Genomic DNA, 23,193 nt, shown 5'->3' with positions numbered 1-23,193 from the left:
CAAAGTAATCTTGTAAAGATTTCCTGGTTAAATGCATTTGAGAATGTTGGATGATGACATTAAGTTAACTTATTTCATTAATAGCACTGTCACATTGCAGAAAATGTTATCTTGTCCAACTTTTATAACATTTTCAAGGACTGACAAGGTCACATCACAGATTCTTTGCAAATGTCAATTTTTCCAAAGCTGCTCCCATCTTTAAAATGGATGTGGTGTGGCCTGAGAAACACTGAAAACAAGGTAAGTAAAATACCATAAGCATTTATTTTTGTTTGCCAATTTTCTCCCCTCCTAAAGGTTGTCAACTTTCTGCTGGAGTACAGTTCAAAAGGTGGCAGGCACACTAAAGTGCCTCATCCAAATGGCTATCACTCATGAACAGGCCTAGTTCATCAACAGTCAAATCCAACAGACTCCTTAAGCAGTGTTTGAACACGGGGAGGCGGCGATGTAATGGTATTGTCACTGGACTGGTAATCCAGAGACCCAGGGTAATGCTCTGTGAATCCCACCTCAGCATATGGTGCAATTTGAATTCAATAAAAATCTGGAATTAAAAGTTGAATGATGACAATGAAACCATTGTTGATTGTCGTAAAAACCCATCTGGTTCACTAATGTCCTTTAGGGAAGGAAATCTGCTGTCCTCACCTGGTCTGGCCTACATGTGACTCCAAATCCACAGGATTGTGGTTGACTCTTAAATGGCCACTCAGTTGTATCAAACCTCTAAAAAGTCAATAAAAAGGAATGAAACTGGGCAGTCCACCCAGCATCGACCTAGGCACCGGAAATGACAATGGCAAACCCAGCCCTGTCAACCCTGAAAGTCCTCCTCACTAACATCTGGGGGCCTATGGCAAAATTGGGAGAGCTGTCTCACAGGCTAGTCATACTCATGGAGTCATACCTTACAGATCATGTCCCAGACATCACCATCCCTGGGTATGTCCTGTCTCAACACAGGACAGACTCAGCAGAGGTGGGAGCACAGTGGCATACAATCAGGAGGGAGTTGCCCTGGGAGTCCTCGACACCGACTCTGGCCTCCATGAAGTCCCATGGCATAAAGTCAAACATGAGCAAGGAAATGTCCTGCTAATTACCATGTACCGCCCTCCCTCAGCTGATGTTGTTGAACACCACTTGGAGGAAGCACAGAGGGTGGCAAGACCGCAAAATGTACTCTGGGCAGGGATTCAATGTCTATCATCAAGAGTGGCTCGGTAGCACCACCTACCAAGCTGGCTGAGTCCTAAAGGACATAACTGCTAGACTGGGTTTGTGGCAGGTGGTGAGGGAACCAACAGGAGGGAAAAACATACTTGACCACAGATGCATCTGTCCATGACAGTATCGGTAGGAGTGACCTCCTTGTGGAGATGAAGTCCCGGCTTCACATTGAGGATACCCTCCATTGTGTTGTGTGGCACTACCACATTGCTAAATGGGATAGATTTCGAACTCAAGACTGGGCATCCATGAGGCACAGTGGGCCATCAGCAGCAGCAGAATTGTACTCACCACAATCTGTAATCTCATTTGGCCCAGCATATCCTCCACTCTGCCATTCCAGGGGATCCAGCCTGGTTCAAAGAAGAGTGCAGGAGGGCAAGCCGTGAGCAGCACCAGACATGCCTAAAAATGAGGTGTCAATCTGGTGAAGCTACAACAAAGGACGACTTGCATGCTAAACAGCAAGTGCTAGAGCTAAACAATTCCACAACCAACGGATCAGATCTAAGCTCTGCAGTCCTGCCAGATCCAGTCGTGGATGGCGGTGGACAATTAAACAACTCACTGGAGGAGGAGGTTCCACAAATATCCCCATCCTCAATGATGGAGGAGACCAGCATATCAGTGCAAAAGAATGGCTGAAGCATTTGTGACAGTCTTCAGCCAGAAGTGCTGAGTGGATGTTCCATCTCGGCCTCCTTCAGGCAGCATTTGACCGAGTGTGGCATCAAGGAGCCCTAGCAAAACTGGAGTCTATGGGAATCAGGGGGAAAACCCTCCACTGGTTGGAGTCAGCACAAAGGATAATGGTTGTCATTGTTAGAGGTCAATTATCTCAGTTCCAGGGCATCACTGCAGGAGTTCCTCAGGGTTGTGTCCTCAGCCCAACATTCTTCAGCTACTTCATCAATGATGTTCCTTCCATCATAAGGTCAGAAGTGGGGATGTTCGCTGATGATTGCATAATGTTCAGCATTATTCGCGACTCCTCAGACACAGAAGAAGTCCATGTCCAAATGCAGCAAGACCTAGGCAATATCCAGGCTTGGGCTGACAAGTGGCAAGTAACATGCACACCACTCAAGTGCCAGGCAATGACCATCTCCAACAAGAGAGAATCTAACCTTTGCCCCTTGACATTCAATGGCATTACCATCGCTGAATCCCCCCAGAATCAAGATCCTGGGCATTACCATTGACCAGAAACTGAAGTGGACTAGCCATATAAATATTGTGGCTACATGAGCAGATCAGAGGTTAGGAATCCTGCAGTGAATAATTCACCTCCTGACTCTCCAAAGCCTGTCCACTACCCACAAGGCACAAGTCAGGAGTGTGATGGAACACTCTCTACTTGCCTGGATGAGTTTACCTCCAACTCAGGAGGTTTGACACCATCCAGGACAAAGCAGCCTGCTTGATTAGCACCCCTCCCACAAACATTCACTCCCTCTGCCACTGACTAACAGTGGCAGCAGTGTGCACCATCTACAAGATGCACTGTAGGAATTCACCAAGGCTCCTTAGGCAGCATCTTCCAAACCTACGACCGCTACCATCTAGAAGGACAAAGGCAGCAGATACATGGGAACACCACATTCTGGAAGTTCCCCTCCAAGCCACTCATCATCCTGACTTGCAAATATATTGCCATTCTTGCACCGTCACTGGATTAAAATCCTGGAACTCGCTCCATAACAGCTCTGTGGGTGTACCTACACTACAGGGACTGCAGCTGTTGAATAAGACAGCTCACCACCACCTTCTCAAGGGCAATTAGTGATGGGCAATAAATGTTGGCATAGCCAGCAAAGCCCACATCCTATAAATGAATTTTAAAAAAGATTTCTAGCAGGTCCACCTTCCGGTCCCTAACCCAGAGTGCCAATCCCTATGTAGAATCCCTACTGCTGTTCTAGTAAACAGCTAATGGGCTGGTCATATTTTGAAATGTATAGAAAATATTATATTTCAGGGAGGGGAATTAAAGTTTCAAGCTAATCCTGACATTCTGGTTATTACTGTGATATCTGTGTTTACTTGAAAACATTCAAAATTGTTTTTACTTTTAAAAAAACTTTGCTTTGGAATAAATTAACAAGCTAATGCCTAGGCATTACTGATCACTCCGGTTTAAATTGGCCAGAGTTTCTGATTTAAGACCTTACCATAAAAGAAGCCTTGAAGTAGCTATTGGCAGAAGATTCAAGAATATTTGGAGACATCAATGGATTAGAGGATGAACAGTGGCTTTTTTGAAACCAGTTGTTGAAACTTGAGCTGGATAACTTCAGACGAGAGTTTGGATCCACAGTAAGTAAACCTACAGAGATGTGGAGTTATATGTAACATCATTCTAATATTGCTTCAAAGCTTCCAAATAAACACATTTAAAAAAAAATGTTCCTTAGTCTATTTTTATATATAAATAAGCTGCTTCTTATTTTGTATGGCTTTAGGAGCAAAAGTTGTTGTCACAGTTTTAATGTTAAGTTCCCTAACCTGTCCAATGCCCTCCTGGAGAGTAAGTGTAAATAAATCATAATAATAAATGAATTATATCATTATTAACTTACATAAATGTGTTTTGTTACAGCACTACTAAGCAATTTATTTGACCCGAATGATAAAAGTTGAAAGGCACATTACCTTGCACAAGTTCCTTTGCTTCTTGTGAAACATTGTTCCAGGTTTCCCCAACAATTGAAAAGTTTCCCTCCTTTAATGTTCTTGTTATTTCATCAGTACTTGATAGTACTGTTCGCTGCATACTTTGGAAAGGGATCAGTCCTGACAACATTGTATACTAGAATGCAGCAAAATACACGTGCATTATAAAAGGCTACTTTTTAAGCAGCGGAGCATGCAGTAAAATATTTGGGTGATTAGGAAAAAGAATCCACTTTACAGATGTCCTTTCTTATCAGATGGTTGTTGTTTCATACCCCAAAGTTATTTGAAATTTGCTAGCCAGTGTTAGAAACAAATTTTGGCAATTCTTGGTGAGACTACCATATCTTGTAACAATTTAACAGAGCATTAAAGCTGCCACTCATTTTCCTTTCTCTACTTGAAAACCTTGCAGTGACAAATTAGTCTGGATGACCAAGGGATGGCATATAGCCAATGCTGGTAACCAAATAAAAACTCAAACCATTCAAGCTGTCAGACTAATCTTTTACAGAGATGCACCCCCTGTTGTAAGGGGCTACATTTCTAAGGATGAGAATGGGAAACTGGATCAGGACAGGCGAAGAAAAGAACCAAGATAGTTTTCCTCCATCATTTTCCACATTAACTTATTAATAGCCAATCAGTAACACTGACAACGGTTTTCAAGCAAGTTGTAACTACTTTGGTCCCATGTCTAAAATTTGGGTAAATTAAGTAGTCGTGTTACTGGACTAGTAATCTAGAGGCATGGAATAATAATCCAGAGAAAATAGGAGTTCAAATTCCGCCATGGCAGTTTGAAAATTTGAATTCAGTTCAAAAAGTCTGGAAATAAGAATCTGGCATCAGTAAAAGTGACCATGAAACTGTTGGATTGTGCTAAAAATCCGATTGGTTCACTAATGTTCCATAGAGAAGAAAACATCCTGTGATTTTTCACTCCCACCTGTATGTAATTCTTGGCCCACACCAACATGGTTGACTATTAATTGCATTCTGTAGTGGCCTGGCAACTCACTCAGTTGCATTAAATAACAAGAATTAACTGCAACAAAAACAAAAATACCTGGAAAAACTCAGTAGGCCTGACGGCATCTGCGGAGAGGAATACAGTTAACGTTTCGAGTCCGTATGACTCTTCATCAGAACTAAGAAATATAGAAATGAGGTGGAATATAAGCTGGTTGAAGCGGGGTGGGACAGGTAGAGCTGGATAGAAGGTCAGTGATAGGTGGAGGCAAAGAAGAGATTGCCAAAGATGTCATAGACAAAAGAACAAAGGGGCGTTGACGGTGGTGATATTAGCTGAGGAATGTGCTAATGATGACATTAAGGGTAGAAAGCAGGATGAGCAAGTGACAGATAGCCCTAGTGGGGGTGGGGGGAAGGGATCGAAATAGGCTAAAAGGTAGAGATAAAACAATGGATGGAAATACATTTAAAAATAATGGAAATAGGTGGGAAAAGAAAAATATATGTGAAAAAAATTATAAATTGTTGATAAATTATTCCAATGGGCAGTAAATGTTGACCTTTGTCGTTGATGCCCACATTCCAAGGATTAATTTTTGAAAAGGCTAAAACAGTCAGTTAATGAACAATAATCTCTGCAAGAAAATGAAAAGGAATGAATCAGGGCAATATTTGTCCATCAGGATGATGTATTATACATTAGTCCTTGGATCAGCCTACTCCAAAACTTCCACTGCAATGCTCCTTGCTGGCTGCAGCAGCAAGCTAGTGCTGTAATAAATACAGTAGGATAACTTAATTTATCTGGTGCTCCTAGGAGGAAACCACATTCAAAAAGAGAGTCTGAATCAGGGATGAAGTTCAAAAATATATGAATGAGTTTTGAATTCTCTGACACACACTTTTTGAGTATGCATTTCCACTGGGAGCATGGGGCTGATGAACTTACCCATGTATCTGCAGCAACAATTTTTTTTTTTAAATGATCCAAGACAAAAATAAATATATTGGAATCACAGACACAATTTACATTACGTTTCTTCATTTATCATATCACTGCACCTTTTGAGTACAAATCTGGTGAGTAATCTTGTAGAACCCTTTTATAAGGTGTCATGCCCCACTAAATAAATGAACAAATTTTCTTCAATGTAAATTTTCTGCTCACTAAGGTGAGGGATCTTAGTGCTAGCGAAATGAACAACTTTTCCCATATTCACTTTCAGAAGTAATATTAGGCTAAATTTTGTAAATTAGCTATTCCTCATACCCTCTCCAGGCATAACTATAATTCAGTGTTAATTTCTAATGTGGAATTGTATTTACAATGATGGATACAGAATCCCTAAAAGTATTTGAAGACTTGGATTTCAGTTCTGCCCAGATAAGTTTGAAATTCCACATGTGAAAGGACAATCACTGCAATACCAATTCTCCCTTCACAAATATTTTAATGTTACACAATTTACAAGCAATTCATATACTTACTAATATTACTCCAAGACTCCATAGGTCACAAGACTCGTCATAACCATTTTGCTTGAAAATCTCAGGAGCTGCATATTGCAAAGTGAAGCATGGGGTCTTTAAAGGCTGGCTGTCAGAAGGCTTAACTCTTGCAAACCCAAAATCTATTATTTTGATAATTGCACCATCATTCTGATCAGCAAACAAAATATTCTGTCAATAAAAAAAAAGGATTTTCTTGCATCAATTAATCTTATAAACATTTTTCCAGAGACTATGAAAATAGCAATGTTAATGCAAAGATTTATTAACTAAATTCTGAAGCATTTCTGCATAGATTTATGTATACTTGTTTGGCAGTGTCAGTTGTAAAGGAAAGATCATTTTTTTCCAATATTACTGTGGGATACTTTAAAGCAGGTTTGTGAGGGCTGTGTTTTGTGTGTCTGTTTGTGTGTGTGTCTAGTTTAATTAAACTGCAGTCAGACTGCAAGGTTTGAATCATCAAAAGGGAATTAGGTGTAAAACATGCATTTGAAATGGAGACAGGTAAGCTAGGATGAAGTCTCAGCAGATACAGTGTGAATGGAATGCATTTTTAAATAAGTTGAGATGTTTGATTTTCAAAGGGACATGATAAAAAGTTTACAACTGACAAAATAAATGAGGTAAAGTTATAAAGCTTATTTTTCCTGAAAGTGCTGGCCATAATGACAACATGAAAGATTTTATACTCTGGGAAAAGTAACTTCCAAAGTAAGGGTGAAACAATGGGATTTACAGATCAAAAGGGAGAAAATATATTCAAAGAAAGATAGAAAGCTGTATGAAAGTGGCCATGTACGATCTTGAAAGGTGCACTGTATGAAACAGACTTGTAGAAAAAGCCTCTAGCCACCTTAGAGAAGTTTGCTGTTCCAGTAACCAAGGTTGTGTTAAAAGCCTTTGGAGTTCCATTGTCAAGTGAGAGGGAGAGAGAAGCTGTGAAATACCTCCCTTATAGCAACAGTGGGCGCTTGTGGTAATATTGCTGGATATTTTATAGATTAAGAATCTATTTGGACTGTTGCCTGAAAGGGGTGTGTAGTTGGGTGTTTAGTTAAGTAGAAATCTTGTGAGAACTGTTATAAAATTAAATGTAACTGTGTAACTGTAGTCTTGTGTGTTTAAGTTTTCTTTTCTTTTGTTAATAAATGCTTTAATTTATTCTTTAAAATCTCTAAAGGTGGTAGTGGACTCAGTAATTCTGACTTCAGTGCACAAATCTTCTTGTAATAAATACTAATTGCAAAATCGTTGAGATAGCGTGGCCAAGTTTCCCTTTGGGATTTGGTCAGCCAGGCAAATACCACCTGCCATACCATAATACAGTGTTGAGTTTTAGTTTCCTTACAATATATTCAAAATATAGTCAAAAGTCATAGACATAGTATGCATTTCATTTTATCAAAACTCCATTTTTTAAAGTACCTAACAATTGAATCATATTTTTAAAAAGAAATACCTGGGTGTACTGTTAAAAAAAGCTAATAAATCCCTTTGAGAATTATAAAAAAGGGAATTGGTTAATTCTAGTGATGGTACTTTGGCTTCTCAACTCAGTTTCAACTGGAATTCTCTAGATAGGTGATCTAGATCAGCGTTTAGTTCTTTACAGATGTCAAACATTATGTGAGTGCACAAACTAGCAGAACGACTCTCAACTGATAAAATACACACTAATTTCATTACATGCTCATCTCGTAACCTATTAGCTGAAAAACAAACTTTATTATTTGATGTCATACCAATATGATTAATAGTGTTGAGATGCACCACATAGTGACACTGCATATTATGACGGCCATAATGATATGGAGTAGATCAATTGTGGTGATTACATGCATTTAAAGGGTGCATAAAAACACCCTAGAAATTTTTAGTCTACTGGGAGACACCTAAACAACACTCATCATATATTCTGGCAACAGAGCTGATGATGGAGTCTTAATAGAGTGGGGTAAAGGATGATGGAGAAAACTATATTGACAGATCTAGATATTTTATCATTGCTACAATTAACACCATGTTACAAAAAGTTACAGTATTATTGCTGAGTTTCTCCATCAATGGACAATAGGTCACTAAGGTCAGCTATTTTTCATTAATTTCTGTGCTTCTACGACCAAATTTATTGCAAACAAGCAGCAGAACTGGGCTGCAAATTCAATCCCAAGACATCGAAGAGGTGATCTTATAGAGACGTTCAAGAGCTTGAAAAGGTAAACCTGTAAAATTACTTTAAATTAAACTGTGAATAGAACAGGCACCATGGGTTTAAACATTCCAAGACCAAACTCTGGAAGTTTTGCCCTGGAACCATTTAAGAGCCAAGTGAATGCTGCAACAAGGTTCCTTTAAGATCTAAAGCAAAATACTGCGGGTGCTGGAAATCTGAAACAAAACATATGGACTCAAAACGCTAACTCTGTTTTTCTCTCCACAGATGCTGTTAGACCTGCTGAGTTTTTCCAGCATTTTCTGTTTTTGTTCCTTTAAGATCTTTCTGGATGGACGAGCTGAGATGCACCAAATGGCTTCAGCAACTCTATTATTGCATGAACCTGATAATATGTGTTGTTTTTATTGTTATATTAGCGTCATCTCTTATAAACCTAAAGCTTTAGTCAGAACAATACAGTTTGACAATGTGGTGGCTTTCTGTCTATTAAAGAGAACGGTTAGAGGACATAGATTTCAGATAATTAGCAAAAGAACCAAAGGGGAGAGTTTTTTTTTTAAAATGCAATGAGTATGGCCTGGAATCCACGGTCTGAAATGGCAGTGAAAATAGATTCAACAGTAACTTACAGAAGAGAAATGGTTATATACAGAAAAGGAAAGATTTGCAGGGCTCTGGGGAAAGAGCAGGGCAGTGGGACTAATTAGAGACCTCTTTCAAAAGTTGGAACAGATATGATGGGCTGAATAGCTTCCTTCTTACAATGAATTCCTCTAGCATCCCCCGGGCTGAACTACCTCTAAAGTTCCCTCCTACCCTAGCCCTGAACTCATAACTTTCTCTAATTTCTCTCCTAACTTCCCTCATGCCCTCTCAGAGTTCATCATGTCCATGAGACCCAATGCTTGCTCCCTCCACCCTTTCCCACTAAATTGCTGACACAACTTCCCCTCCTGGTCCCCATGTTAGCTAATATTGTTAATGGTTCTCTCTCTTCAGGTGCTGTCCCTCTCTCCTCTAAATCTGCCATCATTACCTCCTCCCTAAAAAAAACCTTAGACACCACCATCCATGAAGCTACTGTCCCATCTCCAATATCCCTTTCCTCTCCAAAGCCCTTGAACATGGAGTTGCCTCCCAAATCTGTGCCCATCTATTTTTCCATGTTTGAGTCACTCCAATCAGGTTTCCTTCCCTGCAACAATACCAAAAAGCTCTTAAAGTCACAATGACATCCAAAAGTGTCTGTGACAAAGGTAAACTTTCCCTTCTTGACCTATCTGGTCTTTGACATGTTTGACCACACCATCCTCCTTCAATGCTCTCCACTGTCATCCAGTTGGGATGCTCACATCTGGTTCCATTCTTACCTCTCTAATCGTATCCAAAGAACCACTTGCAATGGCTTTGCTCCTTTCCTCGAACCATCACTTCCAGAGTCTCCCACAGATCTTTCCTCGGCCCCTTCTATATCTTATCTACATGCTGCCCCTAAATGACATTATCCGAAAGCACAGCATTAGTTTTCACACATGCGCTGATGACACCCAGCTCTACCTCACTATCATCTCTTGATTCTCCCACTATTGCTAAATTATCAAACAGCTCATCCAACATCTGGTACTGGGTGAGCAGAAATTTCCTCCATTTAAGTATTGGGAAGACTGAAGCCATTGTTTTCAGTGACCACTTCAAAATTCATTCCCCACTACTGATCCCATTCCTCTCCCTGGCAACAGTCTGTTGGCAACCTTGGTGTCATATTTGACCCCAGGATGAGCTTCCAACTACATATTCACTGAATCACTATTCTCACCTCCATAACATCACCCGACTTTGCCCCATCTCATTTCATCTGCTGCTGAAACCCTCATTCATGCCTTTGTTACCTCTAGGCTCGACTACTACAATGCACTCCTGGCTGGTTTCCCATATTCTACCAACTGTAAACTTGAGGCCATCCAAAATTCTGCTGCCGTGTCTTAATCACCTATCACGCTGTTCTCTGACCTACATTGGTTTTCAGTTAAGCAACGTCTTAATTTTAAAATTCTTGTCCTCGTGTTCGAATCCCTTCAATTGCCTCGTGCCCCCTTATCGCTTTACTCTTTTCCAGCCACACAACCCTCCAAGAAATTTGCACTCATCTAATTCTAGCCTCTGAGCTTCCCCTATTTTAATCACTCCATCTTTCATTGACTAGGCCTTATGTTCTGGAATTCCCTCCCTACGTCTCTCTGTCTCTCTATCGCGCTTTTCTCCTTTAAGGTGCTCCTTAAAATCAACCTATTTGACCAAGCTTTTGGTCATCTGCCCTTATATCACATGTGGCTCTGTGTCATGTTTTGTTTTGTAATGCTCTTGTGAAATGCTTTGGAACATTTTATTATGTTAGAAGTGCAAATTAAGTTGTTTTGTAGAATTAAAGCAAAGAAAAGTTTGGCCCAACTGGTGTTAATGCTCCACATGAACCTCCTTCTTACTTCATCTAACCCCTATCAGCATCATCTTTCAATCCTTCATCTTCGTGTACTTATTTAGATTCCCTTTAAAATGTGTCTGTGCTATTCGGCTCAGCCATTCCAAGTGGTAGCATTCCACAGTCTAACCAATCTTTGGGTAAAGAAGTTTCTCCTGAATTCCTCACTGGATTTAATAGTGACTACCTTATACTTATGACCCCGAGTTTTGAATACCTCTACAAGCAGAAACACTTTCTCTATATTTATCTTATGAACCCCTTCATAATTTTAAAGGCATCTATGTCACTCGTCAGCTTTCTCTTTGAGAGAAAAAGAGCTGCAACCAATTAAGTCTTTCACAGAATCACAGAATTGTTACGGTGTAGGAGGCCATTCAGCCCAACATGTCTGCACCTGCTCTCTGAGCATTTTAACTTAGTGCCAACCTCCTGCCTTTTCCCTGTAACCCTGCACATTGGATGATTATTTAAATAGAAACAATGCCCTCTTGAATGCCTCAATTGAACCTGCCTCCACCACACTTCAAAACCCTAACTACTCGATGTATGAAGAAGATTTTTCTCACCTCACATTTGCTTCTTTTGCAAAACAGTTTACAAACTGTGCCCTCTGGTTTTCGATCCATTTACAAAAATAGGTACAACCTCCCAGTTCTGGTATCATCCTTGCAAATCTTTTTCTGCACCTTCTCCAGTACCTCTATCTTTTTTGTTAAACGCAGACCAGAGCTGTTCACAGTACTCAAAGTGTGGTCTAAACAAGGCTCAATGTAAGTTTAACATAACTTTTCTGCTTTTGAATTCTATCAATCCAGAAATAAACCCCAATGCTTTGATGGCATTTTTAAGAGCCTTGCTAACTTGTGTTGCTACTTTTAATGATTTATGAAGCAGTATCCCTAGATCTTTGATTCCCATTTAGACTCTAATTTTCCAAGGACCATGTGGCCTTCTTCATCCTCCTATCTTCTGTCCTGTAAGCTTCTATGATCTGTGCTCAACTAAAAAGGGAGTGCTATTTGGGGTGTTCCAGAGACTGCTCATGCTGTGAAAAATAAACTTTATACTGAATGTTTTACCTACACCTTACCTTTTACCTTAGTCACGAGTAAATTAACATTTATTTGATGGTAAGAGTTCTCCATTGAGTTGGTACTGGTTTCCAAAATTACAACCAGATAACATGACTATTTGAAACATCGTGTTCATGAATATACCTCTGGTTTTAAATCTCGGTGCACAATTCCACAATCATGCATATAACGAACTGCAGACACAAGCATGCCCATAATTCTGCTGGTTTCAGATTCACTAAAATGCTTCCTTTTTTTAATGTGTTCGAGCAGTTCACCTCCTTTCAACAACTCCGTAACCATGTACGTATGCAACTGGGGGAAGAACAAAACTGAATCATTGTGGAAGCAGAAGTCAACAATTACATCACACATATCAGACACAAAGGGCTGAAGTTTTAGGCAAGCGTGGAGACAGCAGGAGTGTAAATTTACACCAGTGGCCAGTGTGCCAGTTTCCCAGCGCCATCTCACTCGCGGGCCATTTTCTGGGGTGAGGGGCAGCGTAACAGGGTCATCCACCTTCAAATGGCAGATGGCCAATACAGCTTGTTAAAGCCCTTCTTCCAGACATCCCTCAGGTCCTCAGAAGTGTTGGGGAACAGTATGACCACCTCCTGGCAACAGATTGGGAGACATTCCAGGCAGGCTTAGAGGCTCTCCCCGCCTGCCAGGCTCCGAGGCTCTCCCCGCCTGCCAGGCTCCACCCCCTCCACAATGGTGGCCTGGCTGTTAAAGACAGTTTTTATCTTAAAGTTAACAAAAGTGGTGAGACGCCACCTCCATCTTGGGGTGTCCTCTCTCTCTCTAACCTGGAAAAGCAAGTTTCTGCTTCTTCAGTGCTGGAGGGCCTCCTATTGGCCCTCCAGCTTTGAGAGCCCGCTCACTGTTCTTAATTAGATGGCGAGCTCAACCTCCAGCCATCAATTGGTCAATTCAGAGAAAATCACTGCCAGGTGACTGTTCCCCACATACTGTGGGCTTCTGACTCCCATTTGACCCTGATGGTGGAGTCCTGAAGCCCGCAGAGAAAATCCTGCTTAAAGTTTTGGTGTTTAATGTTTACTGGTTTTAAACATAGAATTTACAAACACATGAAGTTAATAAGAATCTGAACTATTTCATACAGGCAAATTTTAAATATTGAAATAAATGTTAATTGTACATAGTGAAATATGTAATAATCACAAATAAGTACTGATGTAACAGCTGACCAAATTCACACAGCACCTGCCGTTCCAATTAACAACATACAATTCTGTGACCCTTTACCTAATTTTAAAATGCACAGCTTTAGGAATTTGGCTTGTGAAACAAATACTTCCCATACAAATGGTTTCAAAATCCCAACCTCAAATAAGGCAATTTAAACAAGATTTTTTAATGACAAATGCATCTTTAAAACTGATCAAAACATTCTTATTTGTAAACAGAGCAGTGAGGATGTGCGGTGGTTATCTTTGATAATATCAAAGCCAGCTATTTCTAGGGGTTTGAAAGGGAATACTGTTTTGAGAGAGAAATTGTTAGAGGGAACAAATGCCAAACCCAAAAAGACATACATTAAAAAATATTTAAATCAGATTAATGGTTAACAAGTTAGTTAATTGTCACTCTTCAAATTGTTGAGGTTTTAGATTTATTTGGATCCGTTGTATTTTTATTGTACCTGATCGTGGTAAACTTCACAGAGTTTCACAATGTTAGGATGGGCCCCCAAGACCTTCAGTGCTGCAATCTCCCTTTGTGTACAGGTTTCCATTCTAAAAAGAAACATAAAATATTAGGGGAATTCATACTCTACAATTGCATGAAAGATATCACAAGAGAGATTACTGTTCAGAAACAGAAAAGCATTCTCTATGACCTTGTTCAAGTTACAATTAATTATTTATTAACCTCAACATTGAATATCAGGCCCCATTAAGCTGGAGCCCAAGTTTGTCCTTCGGGCTGAATTTTACCGTCAGCGAGCAGGGGCGGGGCCTGCTCGCCGACGCGCAAAATAACGCGGGATGACATCGGGGGTTCCCCCCGACATCATCCTGCCCTATTTAAATCTTCAGGAAGGCGGGGGCACAGCGAAATCAACTGTGCGCCCGCTGAACTGTCAATTGCCAATTGAGGCCATTGACAGGATAATTAAAACAATTAAAGGACCTGCCTGTCCAACCTTAAGGTTGGTGGGCAGGCCAGGAGCTTCTGAAAAAACATGAAACCTCATCCACCAGTGGGATGAGGTTTCATGTACGGTTTAAAAAATTTTAATAAACTTTTAGTGAAATTTATTATCATGTCCCATCTTGTGTGACATGTTAAGGATTTTTTTTTTTCTATTTTTAATGTTTGAACAACTTTCAGTGATCTCTCTGAGGCAGCACTTAGCCTCAGGGAGATGTGTGCTCTTTCGTGCCCATACGCAAAAGAGCGCACTCTCGCTTTTGGGGAATGCCCCCTCCCCTGCCCGCACAGGAAGCGCATAGCGCTTTCCTCCGGACGTCACGCTGAGCGGGCCTTAATTGGTCCGCCCAGTTAAAATGGCGGCAGGGCCCGCTTCTCCGACGGGGATCGGCTCCCCACCTGCCGGAGATTGGGTCAGGTCCGCCTGCCCAGTGGGCAGAAAATTCTGCCCTTGATATCCACGACACGCGCATACTTTCAGCAGGAGTGTCAGTAGATAGTGGATAAGAGCAAGATTCCTATCTGATTTCTCCTCACTAACCCAGTCCTCTGAGACCATTTGATAGATTGAACTTTCATAGCCAGCCAGGATAAGAGTGTGTAATTCTGTGAAGAGCTCAGATTAAATCTGGGATTGTCCTCAGATATTCCCTGGGCAGGTTTTTCCAGTCGGTGAGCAGCGGCATAAGATGACACAGGGATACGTCGGGCGTGCGTCCCCATGTCACCCCGCGTCATTTAGATTGTCAAATTGGCAGGTGCGCAGCCAATTCGGCTGCGCACTTGCCAAACTGTCAACAGCCTATTAAGGCCATTAAAAAAACAATTAATGTGATTGATGGACCTGCCTGTCTAGCCTTAAGGTTGTTGGGCAGGCCAGGAGCCTAGGCGGGCCTCGGAAAAAGCATGAAACCTCATCCACGGGCGGGATGCAGTTTCATGAGGGTCTTTAAATTTTTACGAAAGGTTTCAATAAAAGTTATGGACATGTCCCAACTCATGTGACAGTGTCACATAAAAGGACATGATAGGGAAATCTTTCAAATCTCTTTATTTCAAGTTTTACATCGGAGACGATCTCCCTGAGGCAGCACTTTGCCTCAGGGAAATCTGTGCGCTCTTTTGCGCACATGCGCGAAAGATGCACTCCAGGCTGAGGGAATCCCCCCTGCCCACACAGGGAGCACACGTCATGCTGCACAGGCCTCAATTGGCCCGCTCACTTAAAATGGCTGTGCGCCCCCGACTTTGGAGATTGGAGGCCCGCCCACGCCCGCTGGCTGGGGGGGATGTTGACCCCTGTGTATATAGACAATGAATCATTAGAGGAGTTTGGCCTGTCCATTTACATCAGTTGTTTTGAAAATGAAAATACTATTAAAACAAAGTGATAAAATAATTTTAAAAAATTAATCAATTTCAAATCAATCTTTATTAACTTCCTGATGAAATTATCTCTTCAGTTTGATGAACCTATCAGTTATTACCGTCTACTGACGATTTTGACACAGTATTCCTGCCCAGTCCTTTTATGTCGACACTTCCTACAAACAGAAAAGCTTCCTTCACCAAGTGGCTTCTCTTTCATGTTCAATTCATAGTTCTGGTAAAAGAGGGAATCCTAGAGGTACACAAATTAAAATTCAAGTTTGTCCATGTGACAAAATAGCTTCAGAATGAAACTATGAACTACTTAGCTCAGTTAGGCATGGTTAGTAACCAAACTTAAAAGCAATTACTACTGATATAAATATAATCTGTAGAGCTTTTCAATATTTAGTAATTATTTTATACCTTTTAACTCATTTGATTAAATATATAAATCTGTAATGATTACCAAAGAAATCTGTGGTACTGCTAAATAAAATGGAATATCCTAGAGACATTGTAAGCACTCCAACCTTTGTCATTGCACTTCGTGCAACTGTATTGTTGTCTGGTCGTTCCATGGCCACCTGCAGATCATAGTTGCATGCCTGATTCATTATAGCATTCCGATTAAACAGAATAGAAGGTGCAACAAATGAGTAACCCTGTGGGCAAGAGGAAAAGCAACAGCATCAATATGTTAACATATGGGATTGTTTATTAGTTAATTCGCCCATAAAGCTTAATTCATAACCATTTTAAAGTCCTTAACTTACAGTTAATGTACTATTTTCTAGCCCCCTCTCAAAATATAAATTCCGAATTTTTTTCTCCCGAGGCTCTGATCACAACAGCCAAAACTGGAGAGTGTCGCAACTTAATCCTGTGTCTCTAATACAATTGAGTCTGCCTAATGTTATTATTGTCAGACGAAACAAACTTATAACATTATACAGACTATAATAATAGAACATTTCTTATTAACGGTTGCAAACATTTCCAAACCCTTCTGAAAGCATTTACAATTTCAAGGATACAGAACTATTAAAGAAGCAATATTTTTCTTTAATTTAGTTGTAATAGGATCATTTAACAAAATCAGTTATTTTAGATTGTTTTATCTTCAAAATTGAATCACCAGCATTTGCTTCTTCAATTTTTGCCAGATTAGCTGACATTTTTGAATTAAACAAGTCACTAGACGAGTTTGCATATAATATTAAATAAGAGAGCGTGCATCTTGAAACAGGCTACTGAGGTCAAAAGATTAGGATCAACATCACCACCTACAAAATTCTCATTATCCTCACTAATTTCATTACTTAATTGTGGCTTGGGTCAGCTCAGAGTGTCAATGGAAATTCAGATGATTGAAGAGTCACAAACTAGCAAAACTGAGAAACATCAACAGGGATCAGTTGAAGTTGCTCCTATACATTGTCTGAGAGCTAAGCACTAAGGTACTTTTACCCAATAATCTTCAAGCAATCAGAACAAACCAGGATTGGCCTTTGCCCAATGGACCTGCAGAAGGCGGCACTAAAAAAAAGGACAACTTATGCTGGGTTTGTGGGCCTTGTCTTGAGAAGTGCTTTGAATATTTCTTCAGTTGTTGTTCCAGTGAAATTCTGCTCCGTGGACTGACAGTTAGTTAACTAGATATTGTAGTGTTTGGGTGCTAAGTGAAACAATTTTTGATCCACTTGCTACAAGATACTGATTGTAAAGGGGGAGGTGCTCTGTTTTCAATACATCTCTTCCAATCTCCACCACATATGTCCTTGTTGTTGATTGAAATGTGCAATAATGTTATTTAATCTTTTATTAACCAGGACAGCAAATTTACATAATATTAGATGAATTTATAGCATCATACTGCTATAATGCTAAGCAAACTCAAATGTGTAAACAAAGCATACTAATTAGAGTCAGGATCAGCTGCTTATAAAACATTACATGGATTATAACAATAGGTAATTTAGCAATATGTGAACTTGACCATATTGCTCAAGACCAGTTGCTAAGGAAACACTTAAGAGTAGCTCTGAGATGATTATACATAATTTTCTTTCCCCTTAGCAATGCAGTGTGGAGGAAAATAAACCTGTGCCCCACAACAACATGCTCCTGTATTTTGAGTGCCACCATGCCAGTGGTAATAGTTTAGATTTTCAACAGAAAATTTGACAGCTTCTTATACACTTTCTCAAAATAATAGTGGGATCGCAATTTCCATATTACCAGAGTCAGACGCCCTGCAGAAAAAAGTATTTGTCACCTGTTGAACCTGTGATCCCCACAATTCCTTGGCTGATGTTAGAGATTATTCATGCCTGACTGGAAGGAACCAATGCCTTAGCCCTGTAGGAGGTGAACCAAGCTTTAGGTCCATTCACTGTTCCTCCTCATCTCTCAAAAGTGGCAAATTGCTTCCTTGCTGAAATGCAGTCTGCGCACACTGGTTTGTCTCCAGTCATGGTGCCTCAAGTGACACACCTGCTCCCTCCATTCTTCCTCCAGGTTGTCCAAAATAATCAGGAATAGGGGAATGTACATTGGATAGGCATTACAATACTTTCCCATTCCTTATATGCATAAATAGGTGGGGGCCCTGAAAGTAACACCAACAGCATTCTGGGTGACAAAGTTGCCAAAATTAGAGATTCAGGAAAAAAAGTTCTTTCAAAACAATTTCCAGATTATTGGGGTTAGATTCCATAACCTTAATGGTCCCTTTGGCCTCTCAATCATGCATCTGCCATGAATCACACTGTTACCAGGTCACTATTATTTTTCAGCTCTGATGAGAAGTCAGACCTGAAATGTCTGTTTCTCTCTCCACAGTTGCCGTCAGACCTTTTGAGTACTTGCAGCATTTTGTTTTTATTTCAGATTTCCAGCAACTGCAGTGTTTTGCTTTTGTACCATTGTTTTTCAGTCTAACTGCAGTGCAAATAATTATATAAATTGGCAATAGTGAATTTTCTGGTTGATTACTAAGTAAACAATCATGAATTCTATCCTAAATCTTTTCTACAATTCCATTACCTATTTATTGGTTTATCAAAAACCAGATTTTATTTAACGTCTGCAAGTACTCCAATGGTTATTGAAACGAATGTAGAATATTTTGGCCTACCCTAAATAGATCTGTATGTTGAGGAAGAGCAGCAGGAGAATAGGCCGGATCCATTCTTGTAAACTCCTCTGCAAAGTTGCTGACATCTAGTTCATTTCGGATGACTGGTTTGATCGGAGGTTTAATTGCCTTGGTTGATAAATCTCTCCAGTTTAGGCCCTGAAGATACATTTGAAAACATATATTTAAAGAAAGCCTATAAGTAACCATTCCAAATAATATTTGTGGCCAAGTTAAAAGTGTTTAACATGAAATATGAAAAACTGGCTTTTAGCAACTAATATTCACAAACACATTGTTAGTGCTCACTTACAAACTGTAAGGTGACATTAGCTTCATTCTCCCAAGTGATTTTGGTACTTTCTCCATTACCTCACACACAACAACTAACCTCTTTGATAGGAACTGTGAGGGGTAGCAATGTAACATTACATATTTCGATGTTTTTGTGCTGCTTAATGGATCAATAACTGTTGCCAATATGGGAGACAGATGTGAAGTTACAATTTAGATTAGTGCTTCTGTTTCCAAATTGTTTTTTTCCCCCACACGCAATCTCGAAAATAAATAGACACAACACTTTAATTGTACATGGCTAGTTACAAAATTTATTTGATGAGCAACACATACCACATAAAAACATGAGAAACTTGTGAGTTATCATTGCCTTTCAGCATTGCTGGGTTTCTGGCACAGAATTTGCTGGGCCAATAATGTTAATGGATCTATCTGAAAATTGAGCTCCCATTGACAATGGCTCCATTCCAGGAACATTGATTTTGATTTATATTCCACAATCCTCAATGAATACATTGTTCATACCCAGTGTTCTGCAATATGTTAGCCACTAACAATCTGTGGCCAATCAATTAAAAAATTGGGTAATTTCAGCTATGATTAGTATTTAAAAATGAGTAACAGACACTACTGTTGAGCATCTGATCTGAATACCCATATTCATGATGTATGCATGTGCATTTAACTTTTTGTGCATTTGTTGGTGAAATGCTAAGATAGAAAGCAGAGTGTGCAAGTGTGCATTAATCATTGTGTGTAATTAACTAGCCTCCTTGGCTACTGCTTATTCATTATTTACTCAAATAGATTGTAACTTCAGCACCATGGAAACACCAGCAACAGACAGGGATCCCCATTTCATAATGCAAATAAATGTGGCTAATACAGTATGCAAATTTTGGTTTATAGTGCAGCAATACTTTAACCATGGAAATAAAGATACATACAATACGAATTGAAAAAAAAACAAGATTTTCATGGAGGTAACATCTTGCTCAAAGTTTTGTTTATCAGAAATTTTGAGATATAACAGATATGCTGATAAAGAGATTCCACTTTACGTATATATCTTGTTCAGAAGTAATTCAATTAATTCTAATGACCTTAGGTATTAACTAAAATTGTTATCTTGGAAAGCAGTTATCAGAACATAAGAGTCAATAAATAATATTTCACAAACTACTGCACAAGCACTAATGTTTATATAAAGGTACACTATGTTCATACAAGAACACTGAGAACTGCAGCAGCATTTTAGCACAGCCAAAAGTAAGACATCACAAACTGTTAAAAAAAAGTTTGCAAAGTAAAAGAAATAATTCAAGTTCAAATTCAGTTACATTTTTTCAAATATTCGGATTCACTATTTCCTACAATATGATTATTTATGATGAAATAGATATTTGTCTTAATCTCCAAAGGAAACTTTTACTCAAGAGGGTTTACATTAAGCAAATGATAGCAGAATGGCCTCTTGGAGTTACATCTTCTAGTTTAGTGTCAGCCTTGCCTCAGTGTAAACTTAAATCCCATAATTTAGAGTCATTTTCATAGAAGAGGATGCTTTATTCAATTCTGTCAAAAAGTATTATTGGGACCTAATAATTGTTAGATGTCTATTTTCCTTGTCTAGCTATTACGAGGTAAAGCTTCTGTTTTTGAATGGAGTAATTTCTGAGTGATACAGCACCTGGAAAAAGGCATGAGATTTTATCTCTTCAGCTCCAGTTGGCCCTGAACCAAGCCTTTGTTTAGGGTCTTTCATCAGCAGTTTCTGTATTAAGTTCTTTGTAGTGGGCTGAATCTCTACAGAGAATGGAGGGTCATTTTTTAAGATTCGCCTAAGAAAGAATACAATTATTATTTCAAGACTTGTATTTGACAGATACATTTCCACAGCAAACGAGAATTATATAAACTCGATATTTAGAATAGAAATGTAATCAGTTTAAGCTAATATAATTTACATAGAGAAAAACAATCCAATATTTTAAGGATAAACTTCCTCCAAATTTTTTTGAAGCAATGCATAGCCTTGCATTTCACAGTAGCAGTTTTTCAGTTCATGGAAGTAAAAATTCCTTTCCAACTGGAGCCTTAAAAAAGTTAGGTGCGCAGCTGCTACGGTGGGTGAAACAAAGCTGCGCTGGTAAATGTCTGTATACTGTCATTTCATGTGACTTTTCCTCCTCCATCCCTTTCACTGTGGGAAGGTGCACAGCCTTCATTTATCACTTCCTGATAGGGGCATTACTGAAATTTGGAACTCAGTAGTGTGGAAATTATTAGAACTTATGTTTCCCTAATCTGTGCACAACATGGGCTTTTAAAAAAATCTAATTAAAAAATCTATTCAATCTAGAAAAATAAATGCAAATCTCATTAAAAATTAAATTAATCTGAACTTTTTTTCTGATCCTCAGTTACTCATTTTTGTGAAAACTTATAAAAGAATTTTGAGCAGTTGGTAAAATACATCTGAGTTCATTTATTTACAGCAGCCTGGAAAATGTTTGTGAACATTTAGTGTTGTAATTCAAACATCAACCTAATGCAAAATACTATAGATGCAATACCCGTGACCAAATTCCAGTAATACTATCTGATAAATGGGGAAACTTGAGTTTAAATTTAAAAAAATCTATTACCAGAAATTAATTTTGAATGGTACAGGTTTGTATGCAGTTGCATATAGAGATCCGAAGCTATTACTAGAAACTTGCGCAATTTATGAACATTGCTAAAGGCTCAGTGGTTTCTTTGTAAAAGTTAATGCTTGGATTTAAATTGTAAAATATTTTCAATATGCACGCTTGATCTGAATCACTGGCTTCTTATCCAGATCTGTGTAATCCTGCATAGTCTGTTGATAGGTGCACTGTTGCAAAGTGGCTTGTGGTAAATCGTACCTGTTAACAGATTAAAAGTTGCAGCAGGGAGGGCTGTGGTGTTATCGCCGCTGCAACCTCATGCCCTGTGGAAATAAGTATATCCTGCTGCAATCTCACATCCTCTGTGAAAAAACCAACTTGCTGCAACCCTCTCCTCCTGAAACCTCACATTTTACAGAAAGAGCTGTTGGTACAGAGTGTAAATGGAACTGACACTGTTTCTGGGTCATTAGGCTTCATTGTGGTTGTCGACAGGGAATAGTTGGTTGCCTGAATTGGTTAATCTTACACGAGAGATAATTAGCTCCGCAAGAATTTCAAAAGCATTGGTAGCTGAAATAGACTGACCTTAAGAAATATAGAAAGTCTATTTCAGAGATCATATCAGAATGCTTTTTATAAGGATTTCAGTGGCATATTTTTAAAGTTCCCCTGAAATAACAAATGAAAATCCTTTGCTTTTCTAGAGGCATAATATAGTTTGACCATTAAAGCTGTAGATTCAAACACAGAGGATAAAGTATGAATTACAACCTCAATAATCACTCAAACTTAATAATGCCTGATTTTGGACTCTTTTGAAATATTGTTTTCTCAGTGGTGGTGCTGGTATTTGTCTTGTCTCAGAAAGGGCATTTGTCACTGTAGCACTAACTGGCCATACAAAATTATTCAACTTAGATTGCCATTCTTTCTTAACTGAATAAAACAAATGTTGAAAAATCAGGCCGTAATGTTTGACAAAGGGATTAAATGTGAAAAAACAAGTTTTATTCAATAAATTGTACATTTAAGCCACGTTTTTGCTTTATTCCCATTGTGCTCAACATTGCAATTTCTGTAGAATAAGAAAAATGTTATCAATGTCACCTTGAGATTTCTGCTTGAGAATTTTTTGCACCATCCACGGTGAATGGCGAAGCTCCCGTCAATAGTTCATACACAAGAACCCCAAGACTCCACCAATCAACTGCCTGTTGGGAAGCAATTACATAACCTATGTCAGTCCTGGCCCAGGTAGCATTCACACCTGAGTCAAAATATTGTGGGTTCAAGTCCCACTACAGATTTCAACATATAAATAAAGCGGACGCTCCAGTGCAGTATTAAAGGAGAGCAGTATTGATGGAGGTGCTGTCTTTCAGATGAGATGTTAAATCAAGACTCCTTTCTCCCTCTCAGGTGGACGT

At 39.2% G+C, this 23,193-nt stretch overlaps 1 protein-coding gene across 3 annotated transcripts in view; it reads right to left on the bottom strand.

The window, feature by feature from the left end:
- The window catches only part of LOC144689668 (ribosomal protein S6 kinase alpha-5-like), a 92,670-nt gene that overhangs the window by 3,152 nt on the left and 66,325 nt on the right, over window positions 1-23,193 (bottom strand). For all 3 annotated transcript variants that reach the window (XM_078556936.1, XM_078556935.1, XM_078556934.1), the window contains 10 exons: window positions 22,874-22,977; window positions 20,803-20,953; window positions 18,816-18,974; window positions 16,210-16,341; window positions 15,796-15,929; window positions 13,797-13,890; window positions 12,272-12,442; window positions 6,373-6,564; window positions 3,889-4,045; window positions 3,408-3,562 (listed from right to left, as the gene is read on the bottom strand). In XM_078556936.1, coding sequence (XP_078413062.1) covers window positions 3,408-3,562; window positions 3,889-4,045; window positions 6,373-6,564; window positions 12,272-12,442; window positions 13,797-13,890; window positions 15,796-15,929; window positions 16,210-16,341; window positions 18,816-18,974; window positions 20,803-20,953; window positions 22,874-22,977 — 1,449 coding nt within the window. The remainder of the gene's footprint in view (window positions 1-3,407; window positions 3,563-3,888; window positions 4,046-6,372; window positions 6,565-12,271; window positions 12,443-13,796; window positions 13,891-15,795; window positions 15,930-16,209; window positions 16,342-18,815; window positions 18,975-20,802; window positions 20,954-22,873; window positions 22,978-23,193) is intronic.

The sequence above is a fragment of the Cetorhinus maximus genome, chromosome 14, assembly GCF_964194155.1.
Source record: "Cetorhinus maximus chromosome 14, sCetMax3.hap1.1, whole genome shotgun sequence".
NCBI classification, from domain to species: Eukaryota; Metazoa; Chordata; class Chondrichthyes; order Lamniformes; family Cetorhinidae; genus Cetorhinus; species Cetorhinus maximus.
This window is presented reverse-complemented; position numbering and strand designations above follow the sequence as displayed.